Raw genomic sequence first — 18,383 nt, 5'->3', positions numbered from 1 at the left:
TCCAAAAATAAGCTAATCTGAGGAGGGCTAAGGGTTAGAGGACATTCTTGGGTTCTATTTCATCTGGGGCCACTTGTGACAAAGCATTCTTAAATTCTTTTAAACCACATTCTTCTCTCTCTACTTTCCAACCAACCCAATTACTGTCAAAAGAACTGGGACTTTAAATAAAATTTTAAAACAAATACTTCTTTGCCAAAATGGAAAATGGAAAAATAAACCAGAGCTGGTAGTTTATCTCAACAATTACAAAACATCTAATTACTAATGGGAGTCAACGCTGCCAAATACACTATGTACTACGATAGTATATTAGGAGGCAGGAGAGAGGATCCTGGGGAAGAAATCATTCAGTGTTTGGGTCAGATAATCTGGAGTCAGGGAACTCAAAAGTCCTTTGTTAATAGTCCTATGACCTTGAACAAGTAATTTAGCCTATCTGATCCTGGGTCTTTAGCTATGAAATGCAGCCCAAAATGACTGCCCTGAGAGTCAGTTGCTTCTAAGACGTTCAAGTGTCAGACCCAAACACCATAGATTTGGACATACCCATTGCAGTATATAAATGCAGTTCTTTATGATTTCACACTTCACGAATTTGGAAACTACTGCGTGTGCACAGTTTTCCATCTAGTTCCCTGCAGGTGAGGAAGTTTATTTTGAAAAGGAACTGGAGGACAGTAGCTCTGTCCCAAAGATGAGTCTCAGAGAGGTTTGGCGGGCTCGGGATACGGAAAAACTTACTTTGGGGTGCGTAAAACCTAAGTCCAAGTTGCGGCCACTTTTTTTTCTGGGGAAGGGGCGGTGTCATTTGAGTCGTTCACAAAGCAGGGATGAAAGTCGCCACGCGCCACGGAACGTGGTACCAGGACTCGTCGGGAGGAACCGTTCCAGGAAATATACCTTCTGATCTCCGGAACACCGAGATATTTACAAAGGAACACAGATACTCACTGCGGGAGGGAGAGGGGCGAGGAGGATGCGTAGAGGATTCCGGGGTGAGACCGGGGTAGGACACAGGCTCCAAAAGACTTCTGGTTTTAGGACTCGGATGGATGAGTGAAAGTGCTTTTGCGGTAAAGAGCTCGGGAGCTAGGGGAGCGATCGCCCAGAAGCCGCGGTTAAGTTCCCGCGTCCCGCGCGCCGTTCGGAGCGCTCCTGTACAGCAGGCTTGGACAAGCTCAGGCACCAGCCACTCGCGCCCCCCACTCCCACGCAGGTCTCGGGCTCGACCATTCCAATGCCTCCCCCACCGACCCACCCCTATACGACCGCACCCCACTTGCCCACCGGGTAACGGTTTCTGGACACGCTGCCTCCGACCCCTCCCCCTGTGTCCTCTCACGAGAGCCGCAGTGTCGCGCCGTTCGGAGAGGGGTAATCCGCCCCGGAACCGACGTGAGCGGCCCCGGGGCGGGGTCGGTGGAAGCGGCTAAGGGATTCCCCTCCAGCACCCGGTCACCCGCTCCGCACCCTATCCCGGGTCCGCGCTCGCCCTTCCTCCACTCTCCTACCACCCCCCTTCTCCCCGCCCATACCCTGGTCGCGATTTTCCTCCCCCCGCCCTATCCCACCTCCTCCCCCCACCGCCCGGCCGCGCGGCTCTCACGCGCAGCTGAATTCGGCGCCGCCTCCATCAGAGCCGAGCCGGCGGCTCTGCGGAGCAGCTGCCTCTGCCGCCGCTGCCGGGCGCTCCGCGTCCCCTCCCGGTCCGGTCCCCCCAGTCCCTGGCTCCCCGCTCCTCCACCCCCACCCCCCGCCTCCTTCCAATCCTGTTCTTCCCTCCTAGCCCCTCCGCTCTCGCTCCGGCTGCAGCCGGAGCCAGGAAGGCCAGCCTGGCAGGCAGGAGGGCAACGACGGCATCACCATGAGCTTTGAGGGAGGTCACAGCGGCAGTCGGCGCCGCCGGGCTGAGAGTGGGGACGCCGAGCCTCCCCCGCCGTCTCCCCAGCCACCGCTGCGGGGAGAACCGGCCCCGGCCCTCGCGCCCTCGCGCTACCTACCGCCGTTGCCGGAACCGCCCGCGCCACCCGCGTCCCCCGAGCGCGCCGCGGGGCCGGAGGAGCCGCCCGGGGTGGTGGCCCCGCGGCGCAGGGGCGCGAACCAGCTGCCGCCACCGCCGCTACCCCTGCCGCCCGTCGGCGAGGAGGAGGTGTCGGCGGCCGGCGACTCCGGGGAAGGTCCGAGGCGCCTCCCGGAGGCAGCGGCGGTCCCCGAGGCGGCGGCGGGGAAGAGCGGCCCCGGGGAGCCAGAGGCCGGCGCGGGCGGGGAGGGCGAGCGGCGGGGCGCGGGCGACCAGTCCGAGACGCGCTCGGTGTGCAGCAGCCGCAGCAGTAGCAGCAGCGGCGGCGGCGACCAGCGCTCCGGGCACCAGCACCAGCACCACCAGCCCATCTGCAAGATCTGCTTCCAGGGCGCTGAGCAGGTAAGGCCCGGCGGGACTCCTGGGCAGCTGCCGGTGGGTTCCGGCCGCGGCTGGACCGCTCGGGCTCGCGACGCTTGACGGTTCAGCACCACGGACAGGGCTCGCCCCAGCGGTCTTCTGCGAGGCTGGTGCGCCGCTGCTGCCTGCGAGACCACCAGTGTGTTCAACCCCTTCCCTTTCTTGTGAAGGCAGATAAGTGTTTCAGTGCCTAATGCAGGGTTTAATTTGAGCTCTACTCCCCCCCCCCCACCTGGTTTTGTAGTTACACATTCCTCAGGTGCTTTGTGAATTACGAAGTGGTTTTTTATTTATACATAGAAGCAAACCTATAGGGAGTAATGGTGAAGTCCTTTTCCTACAAATATATCCCAAGGCTTGTAGTTTTAGAATACAAGTTGGGGTGAGTCCTGACAACCGAAAAGGGCAGAGTCCTTCCTTAAGGCAAATATCCGTGACTTTCTTGCTGATGGGAAAAACATACTTTGACCTTGTGAAGGAAAGCCTAGTTAGCAAACAATATACTTGATACTTTAACAATCCAGTCTTAAAATTTAATTATAAATTCCATTAGAGGTTAATGCAGACTTACATGAAAGTAATCATGCAGAGGAAAGGACGAAATGTGTGGTTTGAGAAAACATTAGGCTTAGTATTTTTTAAAGTAAGGAAATTGCATAAGAATATGTAGGCTTTCAGGATATAGTGCCTTAAGTCAATAGTTATGGTGCTACATTTAGAAAAAAATAAAAGCATAATGCTACTGCAAGCTACTTTCTGGGATACCATGCATTTCTTTAGTAATGATTAAGAATAAATGCAGAGGAAATGCATCTGACCATCCACTTAAAAGTTATTAAAGAGATTTAATAGCACAGCCTTCTCCCAAGGGTATTGGGAGGTATATCTTGCAGACGTTTTCTATGTTAGTAGAACATTTATGTCATAACTCTAAGCAGTACCTTTGGAATAGTTTTAAGACTTTAGTTTCATTCCCATCAGAGGCATAAAATTTTAATTTCATTTTCTAGGATAGAGCTTGATGCTTGTATCCTTCTTTGTAAATGGCTTGGAAAGAAAAGAAAGGCAGCATTAGATTTTTAAGATAAAGATGCAAGCATAAATATTCATCCTGAGCTACTTTCTTTTTAGGGTGAACTGTTAAACCCCTGCAGATGTGATGGGTCAGTTCGGTATACACATCAGCTATGCCTGCTTAAGTGGATCAGTGAGAGGGGATCCTGGACCTGTGAACTCTGCTGCTACAGATACCACGTCATAGCCATTAAAATGAAACAACCTTGCCAGGTAAACACTGATGACATTTTTTTCCCCTGAAATAGTTTTGCTAAGCATGAGTACACTTGAGTTTAGTTATTACTAAGGATATTCATTAGAGCTCCTTAAAAGTGTTTTATGAAAATCACAGTAAAACCAAGATTTAGAATTTGTGGAGATGTGTTTTGAAAAAGCTGTGACATTTTATCTAAGAAACTCAAAAGACATTTTAATCAAATAGTTTCCTTTATTAATTTATTATTTATTGATAAATTTATACCCGTTTTTGTTTCTAAAAGGGCAACTAAAGGATGAAATGTTTTATACTCCAATGGTATCAGTTTTATTAACTAGACTACACAATTTATTTTAGTAATATTTTGTGAACTTCAGGATTTTTGCCCTGGATGGGTTTTATTTATGGATAACAAGTGCAAATACACAAAATTTCACTAGTTTGTGGAAGTTTGCTTGAGCCTAGTAATTATAATCTGGATACTCTTTTCATTTAACTAGACTTACTTTTTATATATATATATTTTTTTTGGTGTGTATGTGTGTGTGTGCAGTTAATTTTGGCTACTTTCATTCTTTGCTATGTTTGGCTACATAGTGGATGCAAAAGTATTTCCAACAGTTACTTTCAGTAACACTACTAAAATTGCATGCAGTCTTCAACTTTTTGCCTCTAAACCTACAAATCCCCTTAAAAAAAGAAGACTTTTTATTGTTTATGGTGGAAATGATTCAGGTCCTTTGAACAAAGTGGTGGAATGTAAAATACAAAGTATTATGACATCATAAACTAAAGCAATATAATTGAACAGACCTGCTAGTGAGAGTGGGTTGACACTAAGCAGACCTGGAAAGAGTAGGGTTTAAACACAGACAGAGGAGGCATTGGGGAAGAAAAAGTAAGAAGAAATTGAAAAGTTGGGAAGCAAAGAAAGCAATAAAATCCAGTTTTCCCTGTTTCTACTTAAATTACCAAATTTAGTTTGAATTGAAAATATAACATAGGTGAAATTGTTATTGTTTACAGAAGTAGACTGTAAGAGAATTGCTACTGCATTTATCATTTAAATTTCATAGTTTAAAAAATTTTTGCATCTTTCATGCAGTTAGCAATTAATTTGCACCTCTGACAGTCACCATTTTAGGCACCATTTAAGCAAGCATGAAATGAAAATATGAATTTTCTCAATTTAACCTGAGGCTTATAAATAATTTGGAAAGAAGAAGCATAATTAAAGTGGATGAGTGATATTATCATGCTGAAGAGTGGCACAAACTTGATACATTTTGCTCAGAAACTCTAATTTATTGAGCTTTTGGATATAAATTTATAGATCCATCATGGTTGTCCTGAAAGAAAAGATGAAACAAAGCCAAAGACCAGGATACGGGTAGTATAATTGGGTCTGCAGTATTTTTGTGACTAGTAATAGTAAGTATGAGAAATAGAGGCATTGAGCTCTTTTTATAATTATTCAGTGAAAAGTTCTGATCAGATGCTCAAGAGCTGAAACAGAATTCTAAGTATTTAAAAAACCATTAACTTATGCTTCTCCATCTTAATTCATTTAGGGTGATTAATTTTGTAGTAAAAAGAAGTAGGTCATTGGCAAACATTTTTTTCTTTAACAGCTTTATTGAGATACAATTAACATATTATACAATTCATTCATTTAAAGTGTATAATTCAGTAGTTTTCAGTATATTCACAGAGTTGTATAGCTGTTACCACAATCTTAGAACATGTTCATCACCCCAGAAGAAACCCCACACCCATTAGCAGTCATTCCTTATTCCCTCCAACTGCTTCCCTCTGGCAACCCCTAATTTACTTTTTTTTTTTAAAGTAGTTTTATTCATACATCATACATTCCATCCAACGTGATCAGTGGCTCTCAGTATAGTCACAGGGTTTTGTTTTCCTCACCACAATCAATTTTATAGTTTTTATTGCTACAAACAGAAAAACCCCATATTATTGACACTTAATATTGGTGTGGTACCTTTGTTATAATTGATGGAAGATTATTAAAATATTATTGTTATCTATAGTCCGTAGTTTGCATTAGGTGTATTTTTTCCCCATACATACCACCCTATTGTTAAGACCTTATGATAATGATGTACGTTTGTGCTGGTTCATGGAAGAATATTTGTCCTATTACTGGAAGTACATTTTAAAATAGAGAAGAGACAAATGGCTGCGGCACAAACAATACTATTTACCAATCTTAATACTATAGCAAAAATAGTTATTATTGTGCTTGTTTCAATTTTTCGAATCATTCAATAATTATTTTAACAAAAGCAATTCCCCAAGCTGTGCATATGATATGACCAAATCAAAGAAACATAACCTCCCAAATGCTACTACTAATGTATTTAGGATTAACTTTAGAACAACAGATACAAATACTACTATGATCTCTAACCTGATTTAATTGTTGCAGTGAACTGAAAAATAATCCTTATAACTAAAGTTGATAGAAGTGTGATGATGGCAGCTCAGCTCATTCCAGAGATGAAATAACTTCCCAGGACTACATTACATATGTATCAGGCTTGGTCCTCTTAATGAACGGAGGTCAGACATAAGGTTCCCAAAGTGTGGATTCTGAGTCATAGGAGTAGTTTATTCTCAAATGAAGTTAACTAATTGTCTGACATATCTGTTATGGATGACCCACAACTGACTGTTCGCTCTGATTTCTGGCTTTCTCTCTTTCCGGTGTGCTCAATCAGATTCAGCCTTTATCACATTCATGCCACTATGACAGAGATTTATTTTCACATGGTGCTGGCTCAAATAAGAAATCTGTTTGGTTCTCCCCTTCAGTTTTCATAGTCCTCAGTCCTTAGGATAGCACCCTTCCCACAGCTATGAGCCCGCTGTTCCTTGGATGAAGAGCAGGATAGAGAATAAATAATAACAATAAGAGGGAGCATTTACTGAACACTTAGTCTGTACCAGGCACTCCTTTAAATACTTTATATATACTGATATTTAATCTTCATAATAAACCTATGAGGTGGGGAATATTATCACCAATTTATATAAAGGGAAACTGAGGCACAGAAAAGTAAGTAATTTCTACCAGGCACATAGTTAGTAAGAGGCAAAGCCAGGATTCAAACTCAAGGAGTCTGGCTCCAGAGTCCCTAGTTTCAGCTATCATGCCCCATGTTGGAAAGTGTTCTCAAACCCATTCTAGCTGCCCTGATGCTTGTGGGATTTATGATTACATGTCCTGTGCAAGGCTGATTCCAGTAAGAACTGGTCTCAGCCTGGGTCCCTAAAGTGGTCTGGGAATGTTGTCCATAATAAACTACTTCAGTATTCAGTACTTGGTGGTTGAAACGGGAACTACCATTTCTTATCTCCCAAGTCTGTGGGTTGATTGAGCTCAGCAGGGAGGTTTTTCTCCACATGTGATATCACCTGGTGCTGCAGTCCTCCAGAGGGTTCACTGAATTTGACTTTGTCATTGGTACTGGCTGTTGGCTGGAAACTCAGCTGGGGCTGTCGACTGGTGCCTCAGTTCTCTCTCTATGTGCCTTAGTCTTCTCATAGTATGATAATTGGATTCCAAGAGCATGAAAGTAGCAATTACAAATCTCTGAAGGCCCAAGCTGAGAAATGATAAGATGTCACTTCTGCTCCTTCTCTGGTTAAGACAAATCACAGAACCAGCCCAGATTCAAGGGCAATGGAAATAGACTAACACCTCTGGAGTCAGACTCTTTAAAAAGAGAGTGTCCATCCTTAATTCTCTGTAAGCGAAAGCTTCTAACATGTACCTACCTATCTGATCTACATGTACTTAAGCACTTTCAGAAGGGACTATTCCCACGATGTACCTTCCTGTGCTCAGTGGGAGATGCGGATAGAGAAGGGAATGGAGCAGTTAGGCAGAGAGACACATGCAGAGTAGAGTCTAGAACCTCAGTTTTACTTGCTCTTCTTAAGTGAAATGATAATTCTTTGAGAATTTTGAATTTAAACCTCATTTCATTGGATTTCAATAATGCTCAACAGAATGACCTAACAGAAAGCTCACACACATCCTCTAGAACACACTCAATCTTAATTACCATATTATTAGAGGTAGGGGCTAATTTTTATGACATTCAAAGTAATTCAAATTTACCTTTCTCCCTACTTGCAGAATCCGTTTTTTTAATTAACATATCCAAGATGACACATACATGATATTTTAATCTCAAAGCATATTTAAATTAGTGAAATGCAGGGACATATAGAATCAAATCTGTTTTGAGATGATGACATTATAAACCAATCAAGCTGTGCCATTTTATGAATGCTTTCAGTATTTTTTCAAGAAATATGGCTATTAAAAGAAATAGCATTTTACTAATAAGTACTGTACTGGAAACTTTGAACTGTTGATTATAAAAAGCATCTATCTCACGCATTATTTGGAGAATTAAATACATAAATGTGGTTCGAGGCTGTATGTAACCCAGAAAAGCATGTTTTTAAATCAAATTCATTCCTGTGGGTGTGGACCCATTTGACATTTGGCTAGGCTACTTCAATTAGGTAAGCTCCCCTCATTCAAGATGGGATTTAGTCCTCTTACTGGAGTCCTTTACAAATGGAATAAAGAGCGATGAATGGGGGGTGGGGGAGAGAGAGAGAGAGAGAGAGAGAGAGAGAGAGAGAGAGAGAGAGAGAGACAGCCTATGGAAGGAAGAAAGGAAGAAGCTGAACTCAATGAAACCTAGAAGAGAAGGAAGAGCCCAGCAGATGCTGCCATGTGCCTTGTCATGTGGCAGAGGAGCCAAGGATTGGTAGCAGCCAGTCTTTGGGAAGAAAGCATTGCCTTGATTGGAAATTTTCTCAGCCTCAGACTTTAAGCTAATAAATTCCCATTGTTTAAAACAACCTATTTCATGCGTCTGCTTTGAGCAGCCTAGGAAACTAAAACAAGTATATTCAAAGTGCTTAGAAAAGAGGACAGCAGGTTCTCTAGTACAGTAGGTGCCCTATCAGTGTTGATGTAGTAGGTGCCCTATTGGTGTTGGCTGTGATAATTACAACTCATTCAGTCAGCTAAGAGGCAGAGACCTGCAATTGCTCATTGTTCCCTAGTCTTTGCATCTTAAGTCTGTTGTCACCAAAGTGACTCTCTTTCCATGAAATTATTTATCCCTGGATTTTTACTTTCTGCTCTTTTGGGGAACCCATCTCAGTTTTGATCAAAATAGTTATGCTAAATAATGAGTGAATAATTATTTTAAAAATCAAGTGCCATGAAATATAGGGATTTTAGCACACGCGAGCATCTTTACTCTCCAGATGTGCCTCTCTGTGGGCCTTATGTATGTCCTTATTGGTGTCTGCTCATGATTGGAGTTATACTTTTAGATGTGGCCAAGTGCAGGGCGGTGCTATTCAACCACCAGTCAGCCACTTTTTGTTTCTACTTTGGAAAACCTGGAGTGGTATGGGGTAGATGTCAGGAAGCATGGAGCTCAGAGAAGTGCCAGAGGTCCTTGAAGAGGCATGGGCAGTTGGCTTGAGCATGAGTCACCATGCCTTCCTCCACCATCAGAGGAAAGAGTGAATGAGTGATGCCTGTCTGTCTAGGAAGGGACTGAATCTTATCCATAGGCCACATAGCTTTGTGGATATTAGACTATTGGCCATTTTTACTAGATCATAACATTTTGACATTTTGAATAGCCTTCTCTTTACTGCTTTTCCTTTAAGCATTTATAATACAGTCTATCTTCTCATAGCAGTAAAAATGACTGGAAAGTCTCATAGGAAGGAAAATGACATGAGTATTGCCATTTTCATCTATATGTGGATTCATCAAAATACTTTTGAAGTAGACAGGAATTTGGCCACAGGTGGGTTCATCTTGGATATAGATGTGAGGCACTTGTAGAACTTTAATGAACTTGTAAGGCACTTGTAGAACTTTAATTAACTTCCTTGGGCCCTCGTGATGATTAGTTTCCTAAATGGGGCTCTGTCATGAAAGTATTTTCTCCCTGTTCAGAAGTGATTAGGTTGTTATCACAATGTAGAGATGGCACTCGGAGAAGCTGGCAGAGTATCATTGAAAATTCTCTGCGATATAGAAAGTGAAGTAAGAAAATATCGGCTCATGAATCTCATTAGTGCTGTATGCCATTAAAAGAATGCTTCAAAGCATTTGCGTTTTATGGCTTAAATTTGTCTGGATGCACAGGGAACCTTGTTGATTGACATTGGGGTGAACTACCACTTTTTCTTTTTCTAACATTCAAAGTAAGTTTAGTAGCAAAAAAGGAGCTTTAGGGAGGGTTGTCATTGCCATGCCTGAATAATTTAAAAGCAATGTTAACATTTAAGTGTATATAATGGCAAAAATTATAGGTAATTAAAAATGCCAAAATAAATGAAGAACACATCATGAGCAATTTCCTCGCCTTTGAAATTATTTTTGTTTCATTTGCTTACAAATTCTCAAAACATGCATCTGCATTTTACTCATTAGAACAAATTAAAGATTCTCTACTGTATAAAATATGAAATTTTCCTTTGTATATTAGTACAGCCATCTTAAGTCGCATGTAGGCTCTAGGTATAGTGATTTTACAGTTGGTTCTGAAATGGTAGCAAAATGAGGTGTAGGTCATTTAGGAATGTACGTGCAAGTGTTTGCCCTTAATCCTTACAGACAGTACCTTGGAGACAAGGTGGTCCCTAGGGCTAATACTTTCCCTCTTCATATGCATCTGCTTTTCTACATTTTTCTAGTTATTTTTAAATGTATTTCCCTTTTTGATGCCTTTCTCCTCTTTACCTTCTCTGCCCCTTCATCTTGCTGTCTGTAGAAGGAAAAAAACTTTTTCTTGGGCAGAGTTGGGCAGACTTCTTGTCAAAGCAAACCAGGGAAGCAAGAAGACTTGGCAGCTGATTGGATTAGAGGGGCCTCATTATGCCTCCAAAATGTCTTCACTTGATAATATTTATCTTGTTATTATTTAAACTAGGGGTCAGCAAACCTTTTCTGTAAAAGACCCAGTTATTGAATATTCTAGGCTTTCACAAGCCATACAGCCACTGCCATTAGCTACTCAGTTGCACTGTTAACGTGCAAAAGTAGCCAAGGACAAATAAGCAAATGAGTGTGGCTGGGTTCCAGTAAACTGTTCTTATGAACACTGAAATTTGAGTTTCCTATTTCACTTGCCCAGAAATAGTATTTTTCTTTGTTTGTTTTTCAATCATTTAAAAATGTAAAAACGTCTAGGCTACAAAAAACAGACAGTCAGCTGAGCTGGACTGGGCCCACACCTGACTTAGGTGTTTTATGACCTCTTATAAAATTCTCAGTGCCTTCCTCAGTGCCTCATGTGAATGCTGCTCCTCCTACCTAAAATGATGTCCCCATATCTCCACCTATTCAAACCTTAATTCTGGTAAAGGAAGCAATTTGAGCACTTTCCATGGTTTGAGACATTTTCTGATCCTTCTTGCCTGCACTGAGCTTCATCTTCTCTGAATCCGTGTGGCCAGGAGAGCTCACTATAAATATCTTCCATAATTCTCCAATTTGATGTTTGCATGAACCTTCTTGGTTAGACTTTAATTACCAATGACCACACTTCAGCAAGTGTTTTTCTTGCTCTCTGTATCCATATGAAGGGTTTCTAAATTTTCATGTTTTCTTTTTAAGTTTGGTTGAAATCATCATATGCATATCATAGAGAAAATGGTGACATTTTCTCTCCAGAAAAAATGCTAAAAAATATTATAAAAATATAATATTTAATAATATTGAATATTAAAATCACTGTTTCTTTCAAATAGTTTCTTGGTTGTATCAGACTCAAGTCTTAAATTCTCAGGCATAGCCTTGGTTAAGACAGGAGTAAAAGGCAAGGGCATTTGTGCTAAATGCCATGGGATGGGCACCCTTTCATCACAAAAAGCCCTGCATCATATATGAGAGAATACTCTTAGAGCCACCCTTAAAATAAGTCCTCCGAGACTATCTGCAACCCAGCAGATGTGCTTGGAATATCCAATTTTGAATGTCTTGAAGTGAGATTATTTTAGTTAGCATGGATGTACCTTCTAAGGGGGCCAGCATAACAATTAAGTGGGGCAGGTTTCAAAATAAATTACATAGATACCCTAATATGTATGGCTTGAGATTCATTTTCTTGGTTATTTGTGGGCATTCACAATATATACACAATATATTTGGGGAATGAATGAATGAATGAATAGATGGACAAATGAGTGCTTCAGAATGTTGGCCAGATTGACTTACAGAAATCAAATTGCATTCATTCCCTACACATTAGCTGTTTACTGGCTGTTAATTTTCAACCCATTAAGTTCATCTTCTAATAATGTTATTCTGAATTCACCTGGGCAAATGTAGTTGGCTCTTCAGACCACAGGATAAAGGCTTTGAGAATAATACAGAGATCTATTTTTAAAAACCTAGAATTACCAGAAAAAACGTTTTCAGTGAGACATATCTGCTCTTTTCAAAAAATGAAATGTCAGGGAAAAAAACCTCAGTGAATGCTAAATTACCGATGTGTGACACTCGCTTCCTTGAGGGTGTCACTGCTTGAAAGATCTCATCTAGCATTTGTTCAGGGAATTTGAATAATTTGTTGGAAATTTTACTGTCTGATCATGGGTATAAGTGAGCCACTAAGGATATCTACTGGATATAATTTTTTTTTTGGTGTGAAATCTGCCATTTGGCTGAAAACAAGGAGAGATTTTTTGATAGTTGTAACATAACTTCTAGAATGATTTTCTACTCATGAATACAATGCCGCAACACAAGGAGTTGTAGCATGATCACCAGCAATTTCCTTCTTACTCATTGGTTGCTTCACCTTGGCATGTGGCTTTGCTGTGATGTGACTGATGTTTTGCTAAAGGGATTAGGACAAAGGAAACTCAGCCTCCTTCTATTTTTGGATCTTCAAAGAGTGGAATGGAATAACTCCAAGGGCAAGCAAGAGTGTTTCTGACCCTTCTGAAGGACCAGATACTTCTGAATGGCACAGAGTGTACTGAAGAGGAGATAACTGCCTGTGATTACAAATAAATGGATGGGAGGCACAGAGGACCCCACCAAGAAAAACTGCATTGTGGCTGGTATTCTCTATATCCTGGGATACTCAGCAATGTCTTCCCTGTGAGCATAACTCACATTCAAAAGCTATTTGCTATGACTTACCCAAATGAAGTCCAATGAAAGCAATTTTCTAGGAAGACATGACAAAAGCTTGGATGCTTTCCTATATAGGCAAAGTCAATGAGAAAACTTAATGAGGGGTCTTTTCTTATTCCACACTTCCCTTGGATGTGGTATGCGTTGAAAACTACCATCTGAAAACCTGCTTTCTCTCCCGTTATTGTCAAACATGTGCACCTTGTGGCTGATGATATTTGGGCAATGTATCCATTGCCTTAATGTGCCTTTTAGGTTGCTGTTTCCTTGAAGGTGACCAAGTGCTTAGTTTGGGCATAGCAGGACCTCCTAAGATGCATCTAGCTCTTATTCCAGGAACTTTCTGGTCATGCCTTTATTGTACGGAATTGTGCCATATGTCATCTCCTTGCTCAATTTGTGTTATGACTTTCAGCTACAAAATCGTTCACACAAACAAGGAACTATTTCAAGCAATTTACAAAGTCTCTCCTTAGTTTTGTTCAACCTGTTAGAGAGAGATTTTAAGAATTATAACAACTGTCATAAATATCAAGAACTTTGCTTACTGTTTTAGTTTGTAAAAGCTGCTGGAATTCAGTATACCAGAACCTGAATGGCTTTCAAAAAGGGGAATTTATTAAGTTGCAAGTTTACAGTTCTGAGTCCATGAAAATGTCCAAACTGAGGGATCTAGGGAAAGATACCTTGATTCAAGAAAGGCCAGTGGGTCCAGACACCTCTCTTAGCTAGAAAAGCACATGGCAATGTCTGCTAGCTTTCTCTTATTTCATAGGTCTTCCCTGGGGGCGTTTTCCTTCTGGATCTCCAGAGGTCCCTAGCTGTGTGGGCTCTATTGACTGAGCTTTTTCTAATATAGTTCCCTCTTAAAGGGCTCTGTAAGCAACTCTACCTTGAATGGGTGGAGACACATCTCCATGGAAACCCACTCATCAAAAGTTACCACCCTTTTGAGAGAACTGTAGACAGAACTAGGATACTTTCATTCTTGTGAAAGAATATTCAAGAAGCCAAAGGAAATATTTTGGCCCTTCTCCTTTCCCCACCCCCTCCCCAGTGTTAATTTCTTTTTGGTATTATCCATAAATTTTCATTCTTGTGAAAGAATATTCAAGAAGCCTAAGGAAATATTTTGGCCCTTCTCCTTTCCCCACTCCCTCCCCAGTGTTAATTTCTTTTCTGTATTATCCATAAATTTTTTTATATAATTATGTAAGTAACTTTTCTATTGGTATGAAGGAAAAATAAATAAAATAAAGCTTAATAGTAGGTTAGATTAGCTCACAAGATTTGGTACTGGCAGATGTGAGTTGTAATTAGAGCCCCTCTGTACCCTACCGATGGGGTAAACTTCAGAAAGTTATTTAATTTCTCTGAACTTCAACTTTCTTATCTTTACAACTGGGAATAAGATCATTGTGTGGATTGAATGAGGTAATATATATTAGTTGACTACTTAATCCAACACCAGGCTTATATTGAGCATTCAGTAAATATTTGTTTTATTGTGCTTCGATTTCTTTCTTCCTTTTCCTGCAACATCCAGTTTCACCTTTTGAGTGGGCAGTAGATAGGAAGTTTTCAGGGGCACCTCCAGCCTTTTGGAGAGAAGGCACAATAAATAGGGATGCAAGCCCCTGCCTACACTTTATTCACTAGGACTAAGCATGTTCAAGCTCAACCCTGGAAGTTGAAAGGAAATTTTGAATGTAAAACCACCCTTCAATCCTCACCCAAACCACCTTCCTTTGCCTTTCATGGTGGACTCTCAGCCATACTGCTGTAGCTTCTATTTTCAGATCTAGGCAGGGATTTTCAGCAGTATGAGAAATAGTTGAAGTAAGTAAAGAAAATATTAAGTCAATATCAAGTCAATAAGTTTACAAAGAACTTTGCCAAAAAATTGTTGAGTAGCTTTAGGTTACACATGGTTTCTTTGGCAATGGAATGAAAAACATAGAGCTATTAAAAAGATGTTTTGAGTTTTATTTGGGATAACATATAAGGCTGGACAGTGAAGTTCCCTTACCTCCTGTCAGCCCCCTGCATTATACTCAACTTGAAGGTAGTACCTGTTACAGAAAGAAATTTGAACAAGAAATATGCTTACCTTTATTTTGGACATGATTAAGCTCTTATTTTAGGGAAAAAATACTATCTATTGCTTGGATTGCATGTATAGGAAATTTCAATGCCAAGTGATGATGAAGGTACAGAGCTTATTATTATAACAGAACATAGAGGTGGATTATTTGTATGTTTGTTTTTAGTCCAGAATATGATTTTACTCATATTCAAGGGATAGCTTCAAGATAATCCATATTTGTTATTTTCTACTATGAATTATGTAATTGTTACTTTTTGTTGATTATTTTTTCACTTATTCAACCAGTTAACCACTACTGCATAGGAGACACTGCTTTTTAGCCGTGGAGATACAGAATTAGTTAAAACAGGCAGGGCCTCTGCTTCTAAAAGTTAAGTTATTGATGATGAGGGACAGATAAGCAAGCCAACAAATAAATGCAAATATTAGTAATTATAGGCTATGTTAAGAATTCTAAAAATAAACTGAGTAATTAAAAAGAGCACACTAGAAAGAATTGTAGATTAGAACTGTAGACAGAATGAAGTCATGTTTAGCTTCATATACACACAGATGTGTGCATACAGAAATACTTACAGATACGTTTATACATGGGTTATTATGCACATACATACTTCTTAGTTCTGTCAATTGAGAGAGTCTACAAACAGTGACAACCCAGTAACAATGAGCACACCCAGCACCCAGATCTTGGTTTCTAATATCGTTCTTCAGTAAAAGAAACCAGTCTCACAATAGATGAGACTAGAGCGCAAAGTAAAGAAGTATTAAAAAATAAAAGAATGGAATATGTCAAAGAAGCACAGGAGCCAGTCTGAAAGAGTTCCCAGTGGCTAAAGTGGAACAATTTAAGCAACAGAATAAATAAGGTAGTATTGGATTATAGCCAAACTATAAAATACGTATTTATGAGTCTATACTTGTATAAATAACTTATTGAATAAATAAATAGGGAGAAGAGACAAATCTCCCTTACAGAAGAACTCCAAATAATTTATGTATATATGCCTCCGCACCCCCCACTTTGAGGAGATGGAGCTTACCATCCCCAACCCCTTGAGTGTGGCTATACTTAATGACTTGCTTTCAAAGAGTAAAGTATGGAAAAGGTGAGTTATGTATAACTTTGCAATGGAGAAACTAGGCAAACGCTACCAAGTGATAAGGCATGTTGATAGCATGTACCCTTGATATGATGCATAAGACCACTTCATCTGTATGGTCTTCTTCTCCCAAACTCATACATAATCCCAGACTAACCATGAGAAGATCATCAGACAAAATCAAATTGGGGAACTGTTTGCAAAATACTTGGTCAGTACTCCTCAAAACTGTGAAAGAAAAGAGGCTAAGGAGATGGGGTTACTAATGAAATGTGATACCCTAGAAGGCATCTTGGAACAGAAAAAGGACATTAGAAAAGTACTACAGAAATCTGAGTCAAATTTTTGGACCTCAGTCAATAGTGATGTACCAGTGTTGGTTTATCAATTGTAACAAGGGAAACATAGTAATGTAGCATGTTAAAATAGGGAATCTGGGAGCCAGGTATATGGGAGAACTCTGTACTATCTTTGCAACTTTTCTGTAAATCTGAAACTTTTCTAAAATATAAAGTTTGTTTGAGAAAAGAAGTATGATGGAAGACCAAGTTTAGCTAGACAGAAAGGATAGGGAAAGTCTTTCTGAGGAAATGATAGCCGGACTTAGACCTAAAGATTGATGACAACCTCACCTTTCAAATGCTTTCTGAAGATCTTTCTGGAAGGAGAACAGCTAAACCCAAATCTCTAAAGTGGGAATGAGATTGGTGTTTCTGGACATAAAAAGAAGGCCTTGTGGCTGGAGGTCCATGAGTGAGGGGGAGTAGAAGATGATGTTGGAGAGGTGGGGGGGATGCCTTACTATCCGGGTGTGCCATCATGGGGAACTTGGGTTTCATTGTAAGAGCCATAGATAATTATTGGAAGGTCTCAGGCAGAGAAGTGACATCATCATAATCATAGATGCCTTTGGATGCTTTTTGGAGGGTAAATTAGAGAAAGGCAGCGTTGAGAGCAAGGATGCCATTCAAACACTCCCTGGTGGACAGGAAATACATACCATAACTTACATTAGTGTTATGGCAGCAGAGATGAAGAGAAGTGGAGGCTTCTGAAAATGATTTGAAAGTTGAAGCAACAGGGTTTTGTTTTGCAATTTATTTGGTGGCCAGCATCTCCACTGACTTGAAGCTATTTATAGTCTTTATTCATCACACAAAATGTCAATAGTCATATATTTTGCTGTAGAATTATTGATGTGATTGATTACACAGTGCTACTCTAGACCCTCTTGGGAGTGTGGGTGTTCTGTAATATTCTGTAGATGCCACTGAGTGCCATTTAAAAATATGGACAAGGCAGGCCACGGTGTCTCAGCAGGCAGAGTTCTTGCCTGCCATGTCAGAGACCCAGGTTTGATTCTTGGTGCCTGCCTATGCAATAAAAAAAAAAGTGTGGATAAAATTGGAATTCTGAAACACATATAGCCCAAGTATTTTGGATAAGGTGTTTTCGTCTGACATATATTCTACTCTAGAGAATATTCCATGTGCTTTTGAGAAGAATATGTGTCTGCTGTTATTGGGTGGAACTATTCTACAGATGTGTATTAGGCGTAGTTGGTTTATAGAGCTGTTTGTGCCTTCTACAGCTTTTCTCATCTTCTGTCTAGTTGTTCTGTCCATTATTGGAAGTGGGGTATTGAGGTCTCCAGCTCTCACTTTTGTTTTATGTAATTTGGGATTCTGTTGTTCAGTGCAAATATATTTATGTCTGTTACATCTTGATTCTCACTTTACCATAAAATGCCCTTCTCTATCCTTAGTAACAATTATTGCCTTAAAATCTATTATGTCTGGTGATAGCATAGCCTCTTCAGCTCTATTGGATACTGTTTGCATGGCAGATCTTTTTCCATCCTTTTACTTTCAGACTATTTTGTCTTTTAATTTAAAGTGTATTTCTTCTCATAGACAACATATAGTTCAATCATGGAATAAGGGATTTTCGATCTGTATGAGGTTATTCCTAGACTAGAGCTTTATGAAAATCAGCAAACGTTGATGTGCTTTCTTTGTGAGGTTGTCAATCTAGAAAAATCTACCGTTTCACAATCATGGTGATTATGTACCATCTGAGTTTATGTGTTTTGAATCCTAACTGAAATTACTGTATGTATCCTGTTAATCTCTGTATTTATGCAATTTACCACCCCCGTAACATGTGAAAGAACTGTTATTTTCCTCTCTTTTCCTTCACCCATGATCTAAGATCTGGTGTGAATATTTGAGGAGTGG

General features: G+C 40.4%; 1 protein-coding gene across 3 annotated transcripts in view; it reads left to right on the top strand.

Annotated features, from left to right (window-relative positions):
• The first annotated feature begins 1,286 nt into the window (after positions 1-1,286).
• The window catches only part of MARCHF11 (membrane associated ring-CH-type finger 11), a 131,271-nt gene continuing 114,174 nt past the window's right edge, over positions 1,287-18,383 (top strand). The window contains exons 1-3 of one of the 3 annotated variants that reach the window (XM_077116878.1): positions 1,287-1,398; positions 1,790-2,425; positions 3,575-3,730. In XM_077116878.1, the coding sequence (XP_076972993.1) occupies positions 1,868-2,425; positions 3,575-3,730 (714 nt within the window). In that variant the 5' untranslated portion in view covers positions 1,287-1,398; positions 1,790-1,867. Of the gene's footprint in view, positions 1,484-1,789; positions 2,426-3,574; positions 3,731-18,383 lie in introns of those variants that run through there. The other 2 variants (XM_077116877.1, XM_077116876.1) reach the window with 2 other exon arrangements.

This window comes from Tamandua tetradactyla, chromosome 9 (assembly GCF_023851605.1).
Source record: "Tamandua tetradactyla isolate mTamTet1 chromosome 9, mTamTet1.pri, whole genome shotgun sequence".
Taxonomy (NCBI): Eukaryota; Metazoa; Chordata; class Mammalia; order Pilosa; family Myrmecophagidae; genus Tamandua; species Tamandua tetradactyla.
Note: the sequence above shows the minus strand (reverse complement) of the source record. Positions and strands in the feature narration are given on the sequence as shown.